Raw genomic sequence first — 21112 nt, 5'->3', positions numbered from 1 at the left:
TATTTGTTCATGAAGATCAATGGTGACTTGCCATTGTTCATGAAGATCACCAGTGACTTGAATTCTCCCATGAAGAACCCCGGTGACTTGACTCGGTCCTTGAAGATCACCGGTGACTTGACTTGGTCCTTGAAGATCACCAGTGACTTGAATTCTCCCATGAAGAACCCCGGTGACTTGACTCGGTCCTTGAAGATCACCAGTGACTTGACTTGGTCCTTGAAGATCACCAGTGACTTGAATTCTCCCATGAAGAACCCCGGTGACTTGACTTGGTCCTTGAAGATCACCAGTGACTTGAATTCTCCCATGAAGAACCCCGGTGACTTGACTTGGTCCTTGAAGATCACCAGTGACTTGAATTCTCCCATGAAGAACCCCGGTGACTTGACTTGGTCCTTGAAGATCACCAGTGACTTGAATTCTCCCATGAAGAACCCCGGTGACTTGACTTGGTCCTTGAAGATCACCAGTGACTTGAATTCTCCCATGAAGAACCCCGGTGACTTGACTTGGTCCTTGAAGATCACCAGTGACTTGACTCGGTCCTTGAAGGTCACCAGTGACTTGACTCGGTTCTTGAAGATCACCAGTGACTTGACTCTGTCCTTGAAGATCACCAGTGACTTGACTCTGTCCGTGAAGATCACCAGTGACCTGACTTGACTCTGGAAGGTCAACGGTAACTAGCCCCGACTCTGGAGGGTCAAAAGTGACTAGCCCTTACTCTGGAGGGTCAAAAGTGACTAGCCCTGACTCTGGAGGGTCAATGGTGACTAACCCTGACTCTGGAAGGTCAACGGTGACTAACCCTGACTCTGGAGGGACCACATGCACCTGACTCGACTCTGGAGGGTCAACCGGAACCTGACTCAACTCTGGAAATTCGACGGGCACCTGACTCGACTCTGGAGGGTCAACAGGAATCTGACTCGACTCTGGATAGTCAACTGGAATGTGACTCGACTCTGGATGGTCAACAGGAACCTGATTCGACTCTGGATAGTCAACTGGAACCTGACTCAACTCTGGAGGATCAACGGGAATATGACTCGAATCTGGAGGGTCAACTGTGGTCGGTGGTTAACTTAAGGTATTTCACCCTCCGTTCCACCATACTGGCTGGGGAGGAGACATGAAAGGACATACCACTGGATCTGTTGGGATGGAGTCCTTCTGTGACGATCGTGTACCCAGAAAGACACAGGGAGAGTGAGAGATCCAATTGCAGGTATTTTAATATGGTAATCCAAATCGTAGTCGGATACAGCCAAGCTCAAAACCAGTCCAAACAAACAAACAAATGAAAGGGACAGGAAAAGGGAACTCGGAATGCGAGATGACTCGGAGGACAAGCAGACAGGAGGAATCTCGGGGGACGAGAAAGCTGTTCACACGAAGGGTAAGGACTCCATACAAACAACAGGAAAAGACTGGAATATATAGGGAGGCTAATGACAATAAAGTTCCTGCACCTGGTGCAATTAACAGGAGTGCAATTACTGTGAAGACAAGACCAGACTAGAGGAATTCTAGTGCCTACGGTGAAGTGCCTAAGGGGAAGTGAGCCCACTAGTGGACACCCAGGGAAACAGAGACTAGACAGCGTGACAAGCACAAGCTAAAGGAACTGATATCATGAGGGTTACAGCTCACTAATAGATCAGCGCAGGTCTCAGATATTCTGGTTAGTTGCTCATCAGCTCATCAGAGTGGTGCATGGTTTCTCCTCACAGACCACACGGTGCATTTAAACACTTCATCTATTACTGAATGAAAGCGTGTTCTCACCATGATGTTTCCCATAGGTCCACCCTTGTCCTCTCCGTAGGTGGAGATGATGACGTTGACGTTCTCCACGATGCGCTGGAAGGTTTGGAACAGCTCCTCGGGCTCCAGCTGCAGCTCCAGCAGGGCACGGTCCATCTTATTTATCATCAGCACAGGCTTAATGCGCTCGGCGATGGCCTGTCTCAGCACCGTTTCTGTCTGAACACACACATCTGAGCAGGAGACACAGTTAACATGCAGTCAGATGAAGGTGACAAAACTTGAGCAGATTCTCTTCACATAAACCCGGACTAGTACTGACATCATGAAGTTCAATTAAAGACCAAGGAGAAACAGTCATTTAAAGCTAGTGAGTTCATGATTAAAGCATAAACAAATATAGTGCAAAATGGTCATCAAATAAGCTTTCTTCATTTTGTCAATAGCTTAACTCATTTTCAAACTAATATGGAAAGTTTTTATGCATTGCTGTTCTTAATCTTTTTCTGACTTGCTTTACAGTTCAAATCTATAAAGACTCAAGATGCAAAGTCATATTAATATAAAACGTGTTTTCAGATTATGAAAATGGATGGCCAACAATTCTTTTAATGCCAAAAATAATAAAAGATCATGTTCAATTTAGATATTTTGTAAATGTCCTACTGTAAATATATCAAAACTTAATTTTAGTAATTAAGTAATATGCATTGCTAAAAACTTCATTTTAAACAAATTTAAAGATGATTTCTCAATATTTAGATTTTTTTTTTCTTGCATCCTCAGATTCCAGATTTTCAAATAGTTATATCTCAGACAAATATTGTCCTTCTAACGAACTATAGAGCAATAGAAAGCTTATTTATATTTATAGACTTTTGGTACAATTTAAAATTGTTAATTTGACTTCAGACCAATATCAACAACACTTCGATGTATAACCACAGTAGAAAAAAAACTAAACGAATAAGAGGTTTACCAGAGACACAGTCCACCACAACCAGAGCTCCATCGGTGACACGCAGAGCAGCTGTGACCTCGGAGGAGAAGTCCACGTGGCCAGGAGAATCAATCAGGTTAATGAGGAAACCGGATCCATCCTTACACTGCTTAATGAAGGCCAGGTCGTTATCAGCCAGCTCGTAGTACATGGAGATAGCACTGAGAAACAGCCATGGAAGGGAAATCAACAACTAACTCTTCGTAAAGCAGACACTCTAGTGAGCAGGTCATAGATGATTGGCTGTTTTGGCCTACTATGAATGTTATGTTAGTTACAACAAAATAGATTTTTCTTTGAGCAATAAAGTGCCGCGATACTGTTGTGATCAACAAACAATGCTCACCCCTGGTGGAGTTTATGATTATTAAGTGCCGGCCGTTCTATCTGACGTGGGAATATACTGCAATACTGCTCATTGCCCCGTTCAACATCATCAGCAACAGGAACGACGCACTAAATGAACTATACCAGCACATCAGTGAGCAACAGACAGCACAACTCCGATGCTTTTCTCATCATAGCTGGGTATTTCAACCATGCTGACCTAAAGAGTGTGTTTCCAAAAATACACCAGCACATTAACTTTCCAACACAAGAAAATAACATTTTGGACTTTGTTTACACCACACAGAGAGGAGCTTACAAAGCCCTCCCCCCTCCCCCACCTCAGAGCCTCAGACAACATCACTGTTATTCTAATGCCTGCATACAGACCACTCGTTAAAGTCGCCAAACCAGTTTACAAACAGATTAAAGTGTGGCCAGAAGGATCATCAGAGGTTCTTCAAGAATGCTTCAACACAGGCTGCCACATGCAATAACACCACTGACCTCCAGGAGTACTCAGAGACTGTCACTGCCTACATCACCAAGTGTATTGATGATGTAACGGTCACAAAAACCATCACTGTCCGGACCAACCAGAAGCCGTGAATGACAGGGGAGGTCTACAGACTTCTGAAGACACGGAACGCTGCCTTCAGAGCTGGAGATGAGGTGGACCGGAGAACAGCCAGGGCCAACCTGTCCCGCGGCATCAGAGAGGCTAAGAGACAGCACTCCAGGAGGATAGCTCATCAATTCAGCGACAGCAGAGACACTAGGAACCTGTGGCAGGGGATACAGACCATTACGGACTACAAGCCCCCACCACGGACCTGTGACAACATCTCTCTGCTGAACGAGCTGAACACCTTCTTCGCTCGCTTTGAGCAACAAAACAGCACCACTGCACAGAAGACTCCACCTCCTCCTGGTGACCATGTGATGACGCTGACCCCAGACAGCGTGAGGAGATCCGTCAGTAGGATCAATGCACGCAAAGCTCCGGCTCCAGACAACATCCCTGGGCGTGTACTGAGAGACTGTGCAGCAGAACTCACTGATGTCTTCACAGACATTTTCAACATCTCACTGAGACAGGCTGTTGTTCCCACATGTTTTAAAACTACCACCATCATTCCAGTCCCGAAGAAGCCATCTCCATCCTGCTTCAATGACTACCTTCCTGTTGCACTTACCCCCATCCTCATGAAGTGCTTTGAACGGCTAGTCATGCACCACATCAGGTCTGCCCTCCCCCCCTCCCTGGACCCCTTCCAGTTTGCATATCATTCCAACCGCTCGACCGATGATGATGCCATCGCCACTACCCTCCACTCAGCACTCACACATCTGGACAAAAAGGACTCATATGTCAGAATGCTGTTCATAGACTTCAATTCAGCATTCACCACAATCATCCCTCAACAGCTCATCTACAAGCTGATTCAGCTGGGGCTCAACACTTCGCTGTGCAACTGGCTGTTGGACTTTCTGACTGGAAGACCTCAGGCAGTACGGGTCAGCAGCAACACATCCAGCACCAGCACACTGAACACTGGGGACCCCCAAGGATGTGTGCTGAGCCCCCTCCTCTTCATTCTGCTGATCCATGACTGCACACCGTCACACAGCTCCAACCTCTTCATTAAGTTTGCAGATGACACGACAGTGGTGGGTCTCATTAGCAACAAAGATGAGACAAATTACAGGAGCGAGGTGAGCCGCCTGTCCGGGTGGTGCAGTGACAACAATCTCTCTCTGAACGTGGAGAAGACAAAGGAGATTGTTGTTGACTTCAGGAGAGCACACACTCAGCACGTTCCTCTGCCCATCAACAGTGTGACTTTGGAGAGAGTGAGCAGCACCAAGTTCCTGGGTGTGCACATCACAGAGGACCTCTCCTTGACTGAAAACACAGCAGCACTGGCCAAGAAATCACAGCAGCGTCTCTACTTCCTCCGCAAACTGAGGAGAGCCAGAGCCCCGCCCCCCATCATGTACACCTTCTACAGAGGCACCATCGAGAGCCTCCTGACGAGCTGCATCACTGTGTGGTATGGCGCCTGCAACGCGTCCTGCCGAAAGACTCTGCAACGCATAGTGACAGTGGCTGAGAAGATCATTGGTGTCTCTCTCCCCTCCCTCCAGGACATTTATGGAACCGGTCTCATCCGCAAAGCCCTCTGCATCGCAGGTGATCCCACTCACCCATCACACAGCTTCTTCAGTCTGCTGCCATCAGGGAGGAGACTGCAGAGTCTCCAGGCCAGGACCAGCAGACTGAAGGACATCTTCATCCACCAGGCTGTCAGGAAGCTGAACTTACTCCCAAACTTTCCCCCCTCCCTTCTTCTGCCCCAGGCACCACTGAACTATGACACTCCCCCCACCACTAATATAAGATGACATGCACCAGTCACTTTGTGCAGCATTGGTCTGCTCACTACCTCATTCTCCATGGAACTGACGTCATTCCACTACCTCATCAGTCAGTTAAATAAAATAACTGCTCTTGAGCCCTTTGCCACTTTAATCAGAATTAATAAGCTTTGTTTTTGCAATAAATAATCTTTTATCTGCACTGTTGTTCACTTCATTGATTTGCACTCTATCTGCCTTTTGCTTTGCGCTGCTTTATTTAACTTTATTTTTAATTTTATTATATGTCTTTTTTAACATTCCCTTATTGTATAGTTGCATCTACATTTTATATTTTTATCTAGATTTTTAGGCTTTAATGTTAATGTTATTTGTGTGCCCCGGGGGTCTGAGAGTAACGCAATTTCGAATTCTCTGTATGTATGTACTGTACATGTGGAGGAATTGACAATAAAGCAGACTTGAACTTGAACTTAAAGAAAACGAACAAGACAATGCATAGTAAATAACTGCTAGCACTCTGTCCTTCACTACAAGCACTCAAAACATTGTATTTTATTGAATAATGCATTTTAGTTTTCTAATTTATGAACATGGAACCTCACATCCACGACCTCCTGGTTTTACCTTATGCAATGCTAAACTATCTAAACTTTCATTCAGGTGGATTATAAATGACATGTTTGTTTTGCAATACATTGTTCCACCCCTAACAAAATATTCTTAAGTGTATGAAAATATGACTCAACACTATGTAGCACTAAAAAAGCACACACCCTGCTGAACATCATTTATATGTACTATAAAGATTATAATCCATTTATTTATTTACAGGACTGCCATTTTAACTGCCAGATATTTCCAGATTTAGTCATGCATGATGTCTATATCTACTTAAAAGCATTTTATTTGCATTAAAGTTTTTGTTATACCACAAACATCTATTTAATTGCAATTTCAATGGCTTGCAAATTAAAATTAAAACAGCCTGATATTTCCAGATACAGTAATGCATGATAAATATTATTCCTATCAGACTTGAAACTTTGAAAATCCCAAAGTTAATCACATGCAATATTCTATTTGTAAGTTCAGTCGAGCAGGAAATATGGACATCATCCATTAAATTGCATTTACTCAGACTTGTCATTTTATAAATTTGCCTGATATTTCCAGGTTTAGTTGTGCATGATAATGTTTATATATACATTTTATTTGCAGGTGTCTTACGTGGATTTGATGGTGATGCAGCGCTCTTGTTCATCTTTGCGCGTGTCAGTGAAGCGGGTCTCTCCGGCGCGGGCCGAAGCGATGATTCCAGCCTTAGACACCAGAGAGTCGGTCAGCGTAGATTTCCCATGATCCACGTGCGCAATCACGGACATGTTTCGGATGTTGGACTTCTTGTCCATGATGGCACGGATCTGGTCGACTGTGAAGTTCACCTGGAAGAGACACATTCAACATCAAAACTCAAGCATTTCTTGACAAACACCTCTTAGGATTTCTAGATGAGATTGTCCTGATCCTTAAAACATCAAAACTTCTGTAGGCCTAAAGCATTGGGTTCATTTCTTCCACAAAGGAAATTAAACATTATGAAGTAGAGATCAAATGTGAAATTTATATTAAACATAAATAGTGTTGGGAAGGCAAACTGGAAATGTAATAGTAAGCATTTCAATTACATTTATTAAAGTAATTGATTTCATATTTAATCATTTTGAAACATTTAAAGCATGCAAAGGGTTAACTTTGAAATCCTTTACTTAAATTAAGACTATAATTGAGTTTTAAAGCACAGCCCAATCTAACTCTTTTACTTTGAGAGCGTTCTGAGGTTAAATGTAGATTCAAAATCATAAGAAATTGTTTGTTAAAAGTGAAACTTTTTTAAATCAAACACCTGCATATCTGTGATAGAAAACACTGGCATCTAACAAAGCTCTGAAAAAACTTAATCTTAAATATTGTTTATTAACCATGTGTCCCAAACTCCTGAAACATTAGTGTTTTATGTTTTTTTAAGCAGTCGATGCAATTTGGCAAATCAATTTAATCTATTGAAAGTTATGAAAGTTAAGGTATGGAGTTAAAGGTTAAGATTACAACGTTTTCGCTAGTATTCTATCACATTGTGAGTTTATATTAGCACCTTTTGTTGTTTTCTCGTGGTAACTGATAGAGCGTTTGGACACGGAAGCGCTGCTACGTGACGTGTGACTTCCATAAAACTAATATTGCTTATTTTGAATTTATCCATAGACGAGCTGACCGGAAGCCCAGTGTCCATTCTCGCATCTGCAGCTGTCATTTTCCTGCAGGGGGAAAAAAATGTCCCTGTTTTGATTTTATCCACAAACGATGTTCCCACTGGACAAATTTTGGAAGATCATTCATACTCCCTGAAATATTCAACCACCCATTGTAGCAAATATGCAATTTTTCCTTGTAGAGACCTGTTGTGTGCATTATCAGTTTTTGCAATTAGTATATAGTTTGTTTTCAGTTTACTTATTTTATGAAAATAAAGAAGTTTACTACAACTCTTTCTGTAAGGTTTCTGTGGCTCAGTTATTAGAAAATTTTATTAACTGTGCAAAAGTTTGCGAGTTCAATTCCCAGAGAACACGCTGATATGTATAGCCTGAATGCACTGTAAGTCGCCTGTCTGACAAATACCAAAAATAAATGTTAAACTATTGTATACTACTTTTATACTATTACACTCCAGTCAGCTCACGGTAATGTGAATGCGAGATAAAAATTACTACACTGGCTCTCAATTGAGGCTTGTGGATTATCAGGTAAAAATATATAGAAAATGTGAACAAAATGAGTATATATGGTTTATTCAGGGAACATATATGGTTTATTTATATTATATTATAATAAGCATTTGTTGATGCTATTGGACGATTCTCTTTCAATTCAACATATGTAATTATATACAACTATTATATTAAATGTTTGGAATTTAACTGTGTTATGCCTGTTCAGACATTGTTTGTATACTTATCTAAAATACATAGAACACTATTATAACTCCTCTAACGGTATCCCTCCCTAGTTTTACTTTCCGAGACTCGATAAACCTTGTCCCTCATGCTGGCCTTTACAATACCGGTAAGTAAACCAGCATCTAATGGAAATTGATACGACCATAGCTAACGTTAGTGCTTCTGAGATTTTTTCTGGCGAATTAGCAAATGGTATGCAAACATACAATCAAACATAATACAGTGAAAGATAAACTTTAATGTTTATTTGAGGCACAATGATAAGGCATAATAATCTTAATCACAAAGAAAATAATATTAAGATTTTTATAAAATAACAAAATAAACGAATAAATAAAAAATTACTAAAAGATTTTAAAAAATCTCATAGACTCACATAAACAAAATTAGTTTTGTTTATTAACATTTAGAAAAAGAAAAAAAAAACGAATAGGCAATATTCTCATGGAAAAGTGGACAAGTGTTCATACACAGCGCAAATCATTAAGAGCGAGCGTGTTTTTTTTTTTTTATAAAGTTTGAGGAAGTGTCTCTCCCGGGTCGCTAGCTTCGTCTATGGTTGTTCGCTTAGAAGACCAAACTTCCGGGTTGTCCTACAAAACATGTGATGTGTGCACGCTGATTAGACCGCGCGTGCGGGAACGACAGCAACACGTGACCGCGGTAAGCCGGTGCTAACACACCTGACACCTGCCGTTAAACAGACCGGCGAGGTGACTAAAACCGCACAAAGTCCGTCACAAACAAAGAGAAAACATAAGAAACTAGTACTGGAATCAAAATAGCAGGATATGGAGTTTAAAAATAAATAATAATATGTCTTATACGTACCATTGTGGCAGATGTTAGGGGTGGGCGGATCGATCTAAATATCGATAGTATCGATGCCAACCCTGGTATTGGTATCGGATGGATACAGTTGTAATTGAATCAATATTTTAATTTACATATCTCTCCTCTGCGTTCATTATACTTTGCTCGTGTCTTCTACTTCTATAATCCTGAACAAACACTGCTTTCACATCCTGGTATAAACGGAGGTCGGAGCCAGCTCCAAATGGGCGGGACTTCAGCTCCAAGTGGGCGGTACAAACCTCCAGAGTCTTTTGATTGGTTTATTTAATGTCATGGGGTTAATGCAAGCTGTGAATGCATTACATATCAACAGTATGAGGTGTAGAATTAATGTTGTCATTGTAGGAAACACAAACAAACAAAAACATTATGTTTAAACTTTCTGTTACAGAAAGTTCAAGTCTGGGTGGCCAGAAGTTACATTTCAGTGACCTGGTTACCGCCTCTCTCTGCAAACCCAAAGGATCACTTTCCTGTAAGCTTTTTTTCTTTTCTTTTTTTCTATGCATCAAGATGTGTAATTTATTGTGTCTGAAGATTTTTGACTAAAGTGTGTGTGTGTGTGTGTGTGTGTGGGTCTTTGTGTGGATAAATTATGTTCATACGTTAAAGGTGGACATTTGCAACAGCGCTTGTCCCTAAAATTGCTCTAGGGGTATGGTCAGAGACTGTCCTAAATGACAAATGTTGGAATGTAAATGACATTACTTTCTGTGGACGTCTCACATAAATGTGCATTGTACTTTAGTTAATGTTAACTTGTCAACAGTGAATTATTTTACGATGTCATTGGACTGAATGTTTAGTGACTAATGACACTTCATTCCAGTAAAAATATAATCCATAGTGAAAGCAGCAGCAAAGTGTTCCAATGCTGATAAAAAATCAAGCAGGTTAAAACCTCAGGTTCCTTAAATATCTGTTCTACAGGACAATTTGGGGTTGAACAGATTTTGTAATGGTTTTGAAGTCTGATGCTCACCAGGCCTTCATTTATTTGCTCAGAAATGCAGTAGAAACAGTAATATTGTAAATTGTAATAATATTGTACAATAACTCTTTTTCTATTTGAGGCAGCAGTGGATCTACCCCAATCATCAATAACGGGACCCCAGTGTGAGAGAGTGAGCAGCTTCAAATACCTGCAAATGCCCTGCAAAGAGTAGCTGAGCACATCTCCAGAACATCTCTCTCCTCTCTACATGACATCCACACCAGAAGATGTAAATCTAGGGCTGTTAAGATACTCAAAGACTCCACACACCCTGGAAATCCACTGTTTCATCTGCTACAGTCAGGCAGACCCTTCTGCAGTCTGATGGCAAAAACGGAGAGGCTCAGGAGGAGTTTCTTCCCTCATGTTATCAGACTACTAAACATGGACATTAAACCCACTGAACTTTATAGACTGGTTGTTTAGGGCTACCCAATAACTCACTGCACTTTTTTGACACAACCTAACTATGCAACTCCTCCTCACTGCACATTGTTTACATCTCTACAAATCATCTGTGTAGTAGTTTAAAATAATTTGTATATTTCATTATTTGTATTTAATTATCTCCAAAAAAAAAATCATTGTTTTCCCCTGTTGTTTCATTATTTGGATCTAATGTTCTCTTATTTTTTGCACAGTCTAAAAAGAGTATGCCAGACCTACATTTCACCGCTTTTTGTATGTCATATAACAAATAAAACTTGAGTCTTGAATGGTGTGGAGCGTTACCTGTGATTGAGTTGGTGATAAAAAGGAGATGGGCAAAGGATTGTCTTAAATTGGACTTAAGTACAATTAATATTTCCTCTTAAAGGTACTGTAGGGAACTTTAAAAAAATATATATTTTTACATATTTATTAAACCTGTCATTATGTTCTGACAGTAGAATATGAGACAGATAATCTGTGAAAAAATCAAGCTCCTCTGGCTCCTCCCAGTGTCCTATTGCCATTTGCAGAAACTCCATCGCTCCCGGTAAGAAACAACCAATCAGAGCTGCGGTCCGTGACTTTGTTTGTGTTCAAAATGTAGAAAAATGTATATAATAAGCGAGTACACCATGAATCCATTTTCCAAACCGTGTTTTTAGCTTGCCCTGAATCACTAGGGTGCACCTTTAATAAGTGTTTATATTCGGACTATTTTAGATTGCTTCGGGGATACCACGGCGGAGTAACCCAGTACCTTTGTGATTCTTCATAGACATAAACAGAGAGAAGTAGTTCCGGCTACGATGTTCTTCCGCAAGACGCAAGCAGTTCTGTTTATTAACCGCTAGAGAGTCAAAAGTTCCCTACCGCAGCTTGAAGTCTCGGAATGTTTTTTTTAATTCATTCTTGTATAACTATTTTGATTTTTTTTTCTTTTTTTATTAAATGTTTATTTGTAAAATGTACTTCCACGTGTGGCCTTTTGTAATGTTGCTTCACCTAGAGCCACGTAGTTGCAACAATCTACACAATATAATTCACCCTCAGATTTCAAACTTGCATTAAAGAAAAAGATTAAAGACAAACAACATTCAGTAAACATTTTATTGCTCTAAATTACACATTAATTTTCTTGATACTGATAAAATTATAAATTAATATCATTTAATATACTTGAATGTTTGCAGTTGTCACAAAATTATATAACAACCACTTGTTAATGTAAATTTAAACAAATGAAAACCATAAATCTGTTTTTCATTAGTATCGCTAATTCATGCCATCCTCATTCGCGCTCACCCCGGCTTAAACCCCGCCCATTTGTAAAGTCCTGCCCACTAGCGGCAAAAGCTCCTCCCACTAGGAGGTCTCCGGGCTGGCCCACTTTGCTACTCGTCCCCTTCCTGCTGCTCTGGTGTGATTCGTTGTTATGTCGTCACGTGACTCACTAACACAACGCGCCGAGGAGCTCTGCGGCGAAAGATGATTGTTTACGTGTGTTGTTAACTCGGCAGTAGAGGAGATTCTCGCAATTCTGCATTGTTTTACCACGCCTGGAAGTTACTGTTGCGTTAAAAACTGATCCAGTAACCTCACACGATACATATGGAACAATCAGGAACAATGTAATACAGTTATTTTTAGGTTACACCAAGTGCAAAATAGTGGTATTTGGAAGAAGCTCTCAGGCATCCAAAATATCGACCCATACGAGCTCCCTGCAGCGTCAAAGAGACCCGCACCATACTTCCATTCACTTTCCGCACCGAATGACTCACGCAGCGAACGACTTACTTTCCTCAGTGAACGACTCACTTTGCGCAGCCGGAGACTCACTTTCCTCACGCAGCAGACCACCGACTCTCTCTTCATGTAGGGACCGAATATTATAATTGAAGTGACTTCTATATTACATATAAGAGAATATTTAAATATAATATTTAAATATTCAAAAATGTGGACATTTAAATAAAATGAAATAATTGCCTATTGCAAATTTTTGAATGCATGGTTAACTTTTTTTCTTTTTCACTAGGCTATACTGAGATATTTAAAAAAAAATATATATATATATTTTGTAAAAAATAATACAAAATAAACCTGAACTATAATCTAAACGTCTATTTTCATACAGTTTCATAAATAAGTAGGCTAATACCTATACAATGTTACAAAAAATATGATATAAACTATTATAATATATAGTGAGAGCTAAGCTAAGCATTAAAAAAAACAGGTTAGATCGAGGTGTAAAGCAAACAGCTAAATCCCCAGTACTACGTTTTTATAAACTGTGGACCCCAGGGAAACGTTACTTAAAATAAATTATTAAGCTTTTAATCTTTATTGTAATTTAATTTATATGTATATTAATATTATATATTAAAATTTATTTATACAGTGGTCGAATTTAAACATTTTAGGGGGGATAGTTTTTTTCTTCCCATAGACTTTCATTGACAGGATGTTCAGATGACCCAAGCTCCAAATCCTGAATCAAGCTTCCATGCTAATCATTTTAAACTCATTCAAACTCTAACTAATTTATCTATCTATCAATGACTATTTCTATCCATCTGTTTCTATCTATCTATGACTGTTTCTATCTATCTGTCCAATATTTCTTATCTATCCTAACAACATGCTAATCATGCTAAAATCATGCTAGCAACATGCTAATCATACTAAAATCATGCTAACAACATGCTAGTCACACTAGAAACATGCTAACAACATACTAATTCTAAAATGCTTATATCATTCTAAAATGCGTATAATGCTAGCAACGTGCTAGTCGCATGTTAGGCATGCTAGAAACAAGATAGCAACATGCTAATCTTGCTAAAATCATGCTACCGACATGCTAACAATATGCTAATCATGCTAGCAACATGTTAATCATGGTAAAATCATGCTAGCAACATGCTAGTCGCATGCTAACATGCTAGAAAAATGCTAATCATGCTTAAATCATGCTAACAAACATGTTAATCATGCTAACAACATGCTAGCAACATGCTAATCATGCTTGAGACACGCTAGAAAAAGCTAACAACATGCTAGCGACATGCTAATCATGCTAGAAACATGTTAATCATGCTAAAATAATGGTAGCAACATGGTATTCGCATGCTAGTCATGTTAGAAACATGTTAGGCGCATGGTAACAAACATGCTAATCATGATAAAAACTTTGCTAATCGTGCTAATGACAGGGTAGTCACTTGCTTATTGCTAATGCTAGCAAACTTTTCAAAATTTCTGGTCTGATGTTACTATTTAAATAATGGATTGACAAATCTCACATAATCACGAACAATTACGGAGCTCAAAAACTACATGAAATATTTGGACTTAAGTTACAGCACTGGATCATTAGCACAGACACTAAATTAGAAATATAAAATTGAAAACACAAATGTCATCACTGGCAATGAAGCACAGCACACAAGCAGGCCAGTGATTTTCCATTTTTATTTTCTTTGTTAGATTTACATAATCCACTTGAATTTGCCGTCAGAATGTGATAAAGGTGTGGTGTTTGTGCCCTGTACAGTCCAGTCCCTCCGCTGAACTCTGAGGGGAGGAAGCGAGCGCAGAGGGAAGGAATGACCATTTATAACTTGTCGAGGAAGTTGTCGAGTGCCGGGATGCCCTCCTTCAGGCCCTTGCGCTTGCGTGTCTCGGCCACGACCTGGTAGGGTTTAGTTGCGGGGTCTTTGGGGTCACCCTGCAGGATCTGCCAGTGATCGAACACACACTGAGGGAAGGCCTGACCGCCGGTGTTAGAGCGCAGGTCAGCGGTGAAACCTACACACAAGAGATGTTAAGAGACTGGACACAGACATACATGGTTTAATAGAGACTAGGAAAATGTGATGAAGACTGATACTAACCGAAAGACTCGTTGACGGGCAGAAAGGCTTTAACGACGAACATAGGTGTTCCCATGACCTGAGACTCCTCGAAGACGTGTCCTCTCTTCCTGTTCAACACACCGTAGATGCCTCCGACCACCTGCTCTGGACACTGAGAGAGGAAGAGAGACGCAGGTGAGAGACGCTCGTATGATAAAGAGGAGTCACACGAGAGGAAAGAGGAGTCTCACCTGGATCTCCACCAGGTACACGGGCTCCATGAGGCGGGGCTCGGCCGTCAGCTGGCAGGCGTACAGCACCCTGCGGGCCGTGGGGATGATCTGACCTCCACCACGGTGGATGGCATCTGTGTGGAGGGTCACGTCGTGGACGTCGAAGCGGACGGCACGCATGTTCTCTTCACACAGCACACCCTGAGCACAGAAACACAACCATGAGGACTGAAGAGACTCAACACTGATTCAACATCCAACAAAAAAAAAAAATTGTGTTACTGGTATTATACATCTAATCAAAAGCATTAAAATAAATTCATAATAAACTACTATTACAACTAATTTCTATTGGCTATTTCCTGTGGAGGTCTCAGATATTAATGGTAGGTGTTATCCATCACTTCTTCAGAGTGGTGCATGATTTCTCCTCACAGACCAGCAGGACATCAAGAGCACGGCTAGTAAACCAAACCCTGTTAACCCCAAACATCTCACCTCTTTAGTGGCCCACTGGAAGCCAGCCACGACGCTGTCCTTGATCTCGTTCAGGTACTGCACTCCTTTGGTCACGTCCATCAGGAGGTTGGGTCCAGTTCCGTCAGGGCCGAAGCACCAGATCTTACGGGCCTCGGTGACCTCCCACTCGTATTTGTCGGCCAGGTAGCGTGCTCGAGCCTTGAGCTCCTGACGGGACGTCACGTCGCCCTTGTCAATGTCTTCGGCAAGACCATCTGGGAACGGCCTGGCCTTCATGTACAGACGGTTGTGTTTGTTAGGAGACTTGGACAAACACATCTGGTTTGATTCTTCGCTGACCGTCTCCCTGTAGGACACGACGGGGTCCGATTTCTGTTGGAGAACCAAATACACAGGTCACATCATACATCAACTAAAACAAGGGGGAAACAAATCAGTCCCTAAACTGATGCACAGACCTTCAGCGGGATGCAAGCGTGGTCCTCCTCCAGATCTTTAAGGCAGATTTCCAGATGCAGTTCTCCAGCACCGGCGATGATGTGCTCTCCGGACTCCTCGATGATGCACTGCACCATGGGGTCAGACTTGGCCAGGCGTTTGAGTCCCTCCACCAGTTTGGGAAGGTCAGCGGGGTTCTTGGCCTCCACTGCAACTCTGACCACAGGGCTGACACTGAACTTCATCACACGCATGTTGTGGGCATGCTCGAAAGTTGAGATGGTCCCCGTCTTCACCAAAAACTGGTCCACGCCAACCAGACCCACGATGTTACCACATGGCACGTCCTCGATGGGCTCCACATAACGGCCCATCATCAAAATGGTCCTGGAATAGAGAAGCGTTATGCATCAGAAAAGTAGTGCACAGTTTCCTGACCTGGTTTTAATCATTTAACTCTTTCCTTGCCACTGACGAGTTCTCGTCTTTTACAAGAAAACACTTCCCTGCCAAAGATGAGTTTCCACTGTTATACACTTGGGGGCGCTATTACACGTTTACACACTTCTGTATTTTTATTTTTTTAAAGCCTACATTTAAGTGTTACTAAAGAATGCTTTAAGATAGAATGAACCGATTGTAGTAAAATTCAAAAAAAAAAAAAATTCAAAAAAAAAAAGAAAAAAAAAAGGGTCTGATATTTGAATATAAACTCATCCTTTCTAATCACCCTACTACTTGCCCGCTTGATCCTATTCCATATCATCTTCAAGCCATTTCTCCTGCAGTTGTACCTGCACTCACTCACATCATCAACACTTCCCTCCACACTGGTGTTTTCCCTCATCATTTAGACAGGCACGTATAACTCCACTACTTAAGAAACCCAACCTCAACCCATCTCTTTTAGAGAACTACAGACCAGTTTCTCTTCCTTTCATTGCAAAAACACTTGAACGAGCGGTGTTCAAACAAGTCCCTACATTTCTCACACAACAATCTCCTTGACAGCAACCAATCTGGCTTCAGAAGTGGACATTCTGAGACGGCCTTGCTCTCAGTTCTTGAAGCTCTAAGACTGACAAGAGCGGAATCCAAATCTTCAGTACTTATCCTGCTTGATCTGTCCACTGCTTTAGAAACAGTTAGTCACCAGATCCTGCTATCAACCCTACTGGCAAATGGCATCTCAGGAACCACACTTCAATGGTTTGAGTCTTACCTATCAGATAGGTCCTTCAAAGTATCTTGGAGAGGTGAGGTGTCAAAGTCTCAACATCTAACTACTGGGGTGCCTCAGGGCTCAGTTCTTGGACCACATCTCTTCTCTGTCTACATGGCATCATTATGTTCTGTCATTGAGAAATATGGCTTTTCATACACTGCTATGCTGATGACACTCAACTCTACCTCTCATTCCATCCTGATGATCCGACGGTAGCTATTCACATCTCAGCTTGTCTAACAGACATTTCTTCCTGGATGATGGACCATCACCTTCAACTAAACCTTGCCAAGACAGAACTGCTTGTGATTCCAGAAAACCCATTGTTACATACAATTAATTCAGAACGCGGCAGCAAGATTCATTTTTAATGAGCCAAAAAGAATACACGTCACACCTCTGTTCATCAATTTGCACTGGCTTCTAATAGCTGCTCGCATAAAATTCAAGGCATTGATGTTTGCCTACAAAACTACCACTGGCTCTGCACCCATTTACCTAAATTTATTACTTCAGACTCATGTGCCTCTAGAAGCTTGCGTTCTGCAAGTGAACGTCGCTTGATTGTCCCATCCCAAAGCAGCACAAAGTCACTTTTACAGACTTTTAAATTAAATGTTCCCTTCTGGTGGAATGAACTCCCCAACTCAATCCGAGCAGCTGAGTCCTTAGCCATCTTCAAGAATCAGCTTAAAACATCTCTTCCATCTTTATTTGACCCTCTAACTTTAACACTCACTATTCTACTTCTATTCTTTAAATAAAAAAAAATCTAACTACCAATCTAATCTTTATGTATTTTATTTTTCTTTTCATTTATTATGCAATTTTGTGTGTGTGTGTGTGTGTAAAGACCTCTAACTAGTTTGCTCCATTCTTTTTTTATTCTATCCATTTTCTTTTTATTATATTATTTAAAACCCCATGCTACGTGTACTGTGTTAACCTAACTGAGACTTGTTATAGCACTTATATATCATTGCTCTTTTTGTTGTTTTTGATTGCTTCCACTGTCTTCATCTGTAAGTCGCTTTGGATAAAAGCGTCTGCTAAATGAATAAATGTAAACTATTACTACTATTTTGGGCTAAATGAAGTAATTTCAGTGCATCTCTAGTGTTAATGAGTCAGAAGCGCTGCACACCTCTGGATGGGTTTCAGGTAAAGATCTTCCTTCTTCCCAGGGCTGAAGTTTGGTCCCATGATTCGCACTTTCTGCCCAGTGGACACGATGCCAGAAAACACACGGCCGAAAGCGTAGAAACGCCCCTTATCTGTGGTCGGCACCATCTTTGAGATGTACATCATGAGGGGAGCTTTAGGATCGCAGTTCTTGATACCTGCGCAGAACACAAGACAACAGTCAGACACTTCAAATACAGCAAAGTAGACAAGAACATGAGTGCATCATACCCATAGCAGCTTCATCATCTCCTGGCCCTTCGTAAAGCAGCTCGCAGCGGTACTTCTGGGCTGTGACGGGAGACGGCAGGTGGATGGTGATCATCTGAAGCAGAGCTTCTCCGGCGGGCAGCCAGCGACGCATCACAGCCTTCAGCAGCGGCTTGCCTTCCTTATCCTTGTCTTCGGTGTCCAGCTTGATGTCCAGCTTCTCGATCAGCTTGGCAGCTTCGTCCTTCTTGAAGTTCATGATGGCATCGAACACCTAGAGATGGAGGAAGTGAGGTGTGATCACCGGTGGATCAACAGGAGATCTGTACTATGATTTGAGGCTCTTTAAGGTACCTTGAAGATGGGATCCAGGATGAGCTGGGCGAAGGTGCGGGGCAGTTTCTTTCCATCAGGGCCGTTGGCAGACTTGCTGAATTTACCGGTGGCTGGATCAAAATACCTGCACGAGTTTATAACAGTTTCAGGTAATCAGAAACGTTTCTGGAATCATTATTCTGATTTCTGAAGATCATGTGACACTGAAGACTGGAGGAATGATGCTGAAAATACAGCACAAAGGAGCTTCATGTTTACACACTCGTCTATGGATCTGAATCTCACCTGTCACCCCAGAGCTTCTTCATCATGTCCTCCACTTTCTTACAGCGTTCAGCTGGGCTCAGCTGACCTTCGCCTTTAGCAGCAAACTTGGCCACATACATCTCTGCAAACTGCTTCAGAGTGAAAGCCCAGCCGTGAAGACCAGATCCAAAACCCACGGTACCGATCACTGGATCGATCTGAGAGAAACAGAGGAGCACAAGCTAAAGGAACTGATATCATGAGGGTTACAGCTCACTAACAGATCAGCGCAGGTCTCAGATATTCTGGTTGTTGCTCATCAGCTCATCAGAGTGGTGCATGGTTTCTCCTCACAGACCACACGGTGCATTGAAACACTTCATCCATTACTGAATGAAAGCGTGTTCTCACCATGATGTTTCCCATAGGTCCACCCTCGTCCTCTCCGTAGGTGGAGATGATGACGTTGACGTTCTCCACGATGCGCTGGAAGGTTTGGAACAGCTCCTCGGGCTCCAGCTGCAGCTCCAGCAGGGCACGGTCCATCTTATTCATCATCAGCACGGGCTTAATGCGCTCGGCGATGGCCTGTCTCAGCACCGTTTCTGTCTGAACACACACACCTGAGCAGGAGACACAGTTAACATGCAGTCAGATGAAGGAGACAAACTTAAGCACATTCTCTTCACATAAACCCGGACTACTACTGGCATCATGAAGTTCAATTAAAGACCAAGGAGAAACAGTCATTTAAAGCTAGTGAGTTCATGATTAAAGCATAAACAAATATAGTGCAAAATGGTCATCAAATAAGCTTTCTTCATTTTGCATCTCAATTAAATGGTTCTTAATTTAAGAACGATTAGATTTCTATACTGGGAAACAAGACAAACACAGTAAAATCATAATCAACTTCATGAATTGCTTAAATTTAAGAGCTTAGTTTATGAAAGAGCAATTTAGGATGTTTTAAGACGGACAGAAACAGTTGAATTTGCAACATGAAAACATTAAGAACATTCATTGTCAATAGCTTAACTCATTTGCAAATTAATAATTGTAAATTGTAAATTACCTACTGTAAATATATCAAAACTTAATGTTGGATTAGTAATATGCATTGCTAAAAACTTCATTTTGAACAACTTTAAAGATGACTTCTCAATATATTCAGATTTTTTTTCTTGCGTCCTCAGATTCCAGATTTTCAAATAGTTATATCTCAAACAAATATTGTCCTTCTAACAAACCATAGAGCGATGGAAAACTTATTTATAGACTTTTGGTACAATTAAAAATTGTTAATTTGACTTCAGACCAATAAACAACACTTTGATGTAAAACCATAGTAGTAAAAAACAATAATAATAATAATAATAGAGGTTTACCAGAGACACAGTCCACCACAACCAGAGCTCCATCGGTGACACGCAGAGCAGCCGTGACCTCGGAGGAGAAGTCCACGTGGCCAGGAGAGTCGATCAGGTTAATGAGGAAACCGGATCCATCCTTACACTGCTTAATGAAGGCCAGGTCGTTATCAGCCAGCTCGTAGTACATGGAGATAGCACTGAGAAACAGCCATGACAGGGAAATCAACAACTAACTCTTCATACAGCAGACACTCCACTTTGTTCTAGTGAGCAGGTCATAGATGATTGGCTGTTTTGGCCTACTATGAATGTTACGTTAGTTACAACAAAATAGATTTTTCTATGAGCAATAAAGAAAACGAACAAGACAATGCATAGTAAATAACTGTTAGCACTCAAAACATTGTATTTTATTGAATAATGCATTTAGTTTTATAATTTATGAACATGGAACCTCACATCCATGACCTCCTGGTTTTACCTTATGCAATGCTAAACTATCTAAACTTTCATTCAGGTGGATTATAAATGACATGTTTGTTTTGCAATACATTGTTCCACCCCTAACAAAATCCTCCAGTGTATGAAATCATGACTAAACACTATGAAGCACTAAAAAAAAAAAAAAAAAAAAAAAGCACACACCCTACTGAACATAATTTATATGTACTATAAAGATTATAATCCATTTAACTGCATTTTTTTATTTTATTTACAGGACTGCCATTTTAACTGCCAGATATTTCCAGATT

The 21112-nt window shown here is 41.1% G+C and overlaps 1 protein-coding gene across 4 annotated transcripts in view; it reads right to left on the bottom strand.

The window, feature by feature from the left end:
* The window catches only part of LOC127951536 (elongation factor 2), a 42628-nt gene that overhangs the window by 19205 nt on the left and 2311 nt on the right, over positions 1-21112 (bottom strand). Inside the window, exons 3-13 of one of the 4 annotated variants that reach the window (XM_052549480.1) lie at positions 20376-20557; positions 19399-19610; positions 19027-19205; positions 18760-18865; positions 18427-18679; positions 18158-18353; positions 15809-16175; positions 15369-15722; positions 14889-15071; positions 14677-14809; positions 14475-14590 (exon numbers count right to left, since the gene is read on the bottom strand). In XM_052549480.1, the coding sequence (XP_052405440.1) occupies positions 14475-14590; positions 14677-14809; positions 14889-15071; positions 15369-15722; positions 15809-16175; positions 18158-18353; positions 18427-18679; positions 18760-18865; positions 19027-19205; positions 19399-19610; positions 20376-20557 (2281 nt within the window). Of the gene's footprint in view, positions 1-14235; positions 14591-14676; positions 14810-14888; positions 15072-15368; positions 15723-15808; positions 16176-18157; positions 18354-18426; positions 18680-18759; positions 18866-19026; positions 19206-19398; positions 19611-20375; positions 20558-21112 lie in introns of those variants that run through there. The other 3 variants (XM_052549479.1, XM_052549481.1, XM_052549482.1) reach the window with 3 other exon arrangements.

Source organism: Carassius gibelio, chromosome B2, assembly GCF_023724105.1.
Source record: "Carassius gibelio isolate Cgi1373 ecotype wild population from Czech Republic chromosome B2, carGib1.2-hapl.c, whole genome shotgun sequence".
In the NCBI taxonomy this organism is placed as follows: Eukaryota; Metazoa; Chordata; class Actinopteri; order Cypriniformes; family Cyprinidae; genus Carassius; species Carassius gibelio.
The sequence above is the reverse complement of the archived record's forward strand: the minus strand, read 5'-3'. Positions and strand labels throughout refer to the sequence as shown.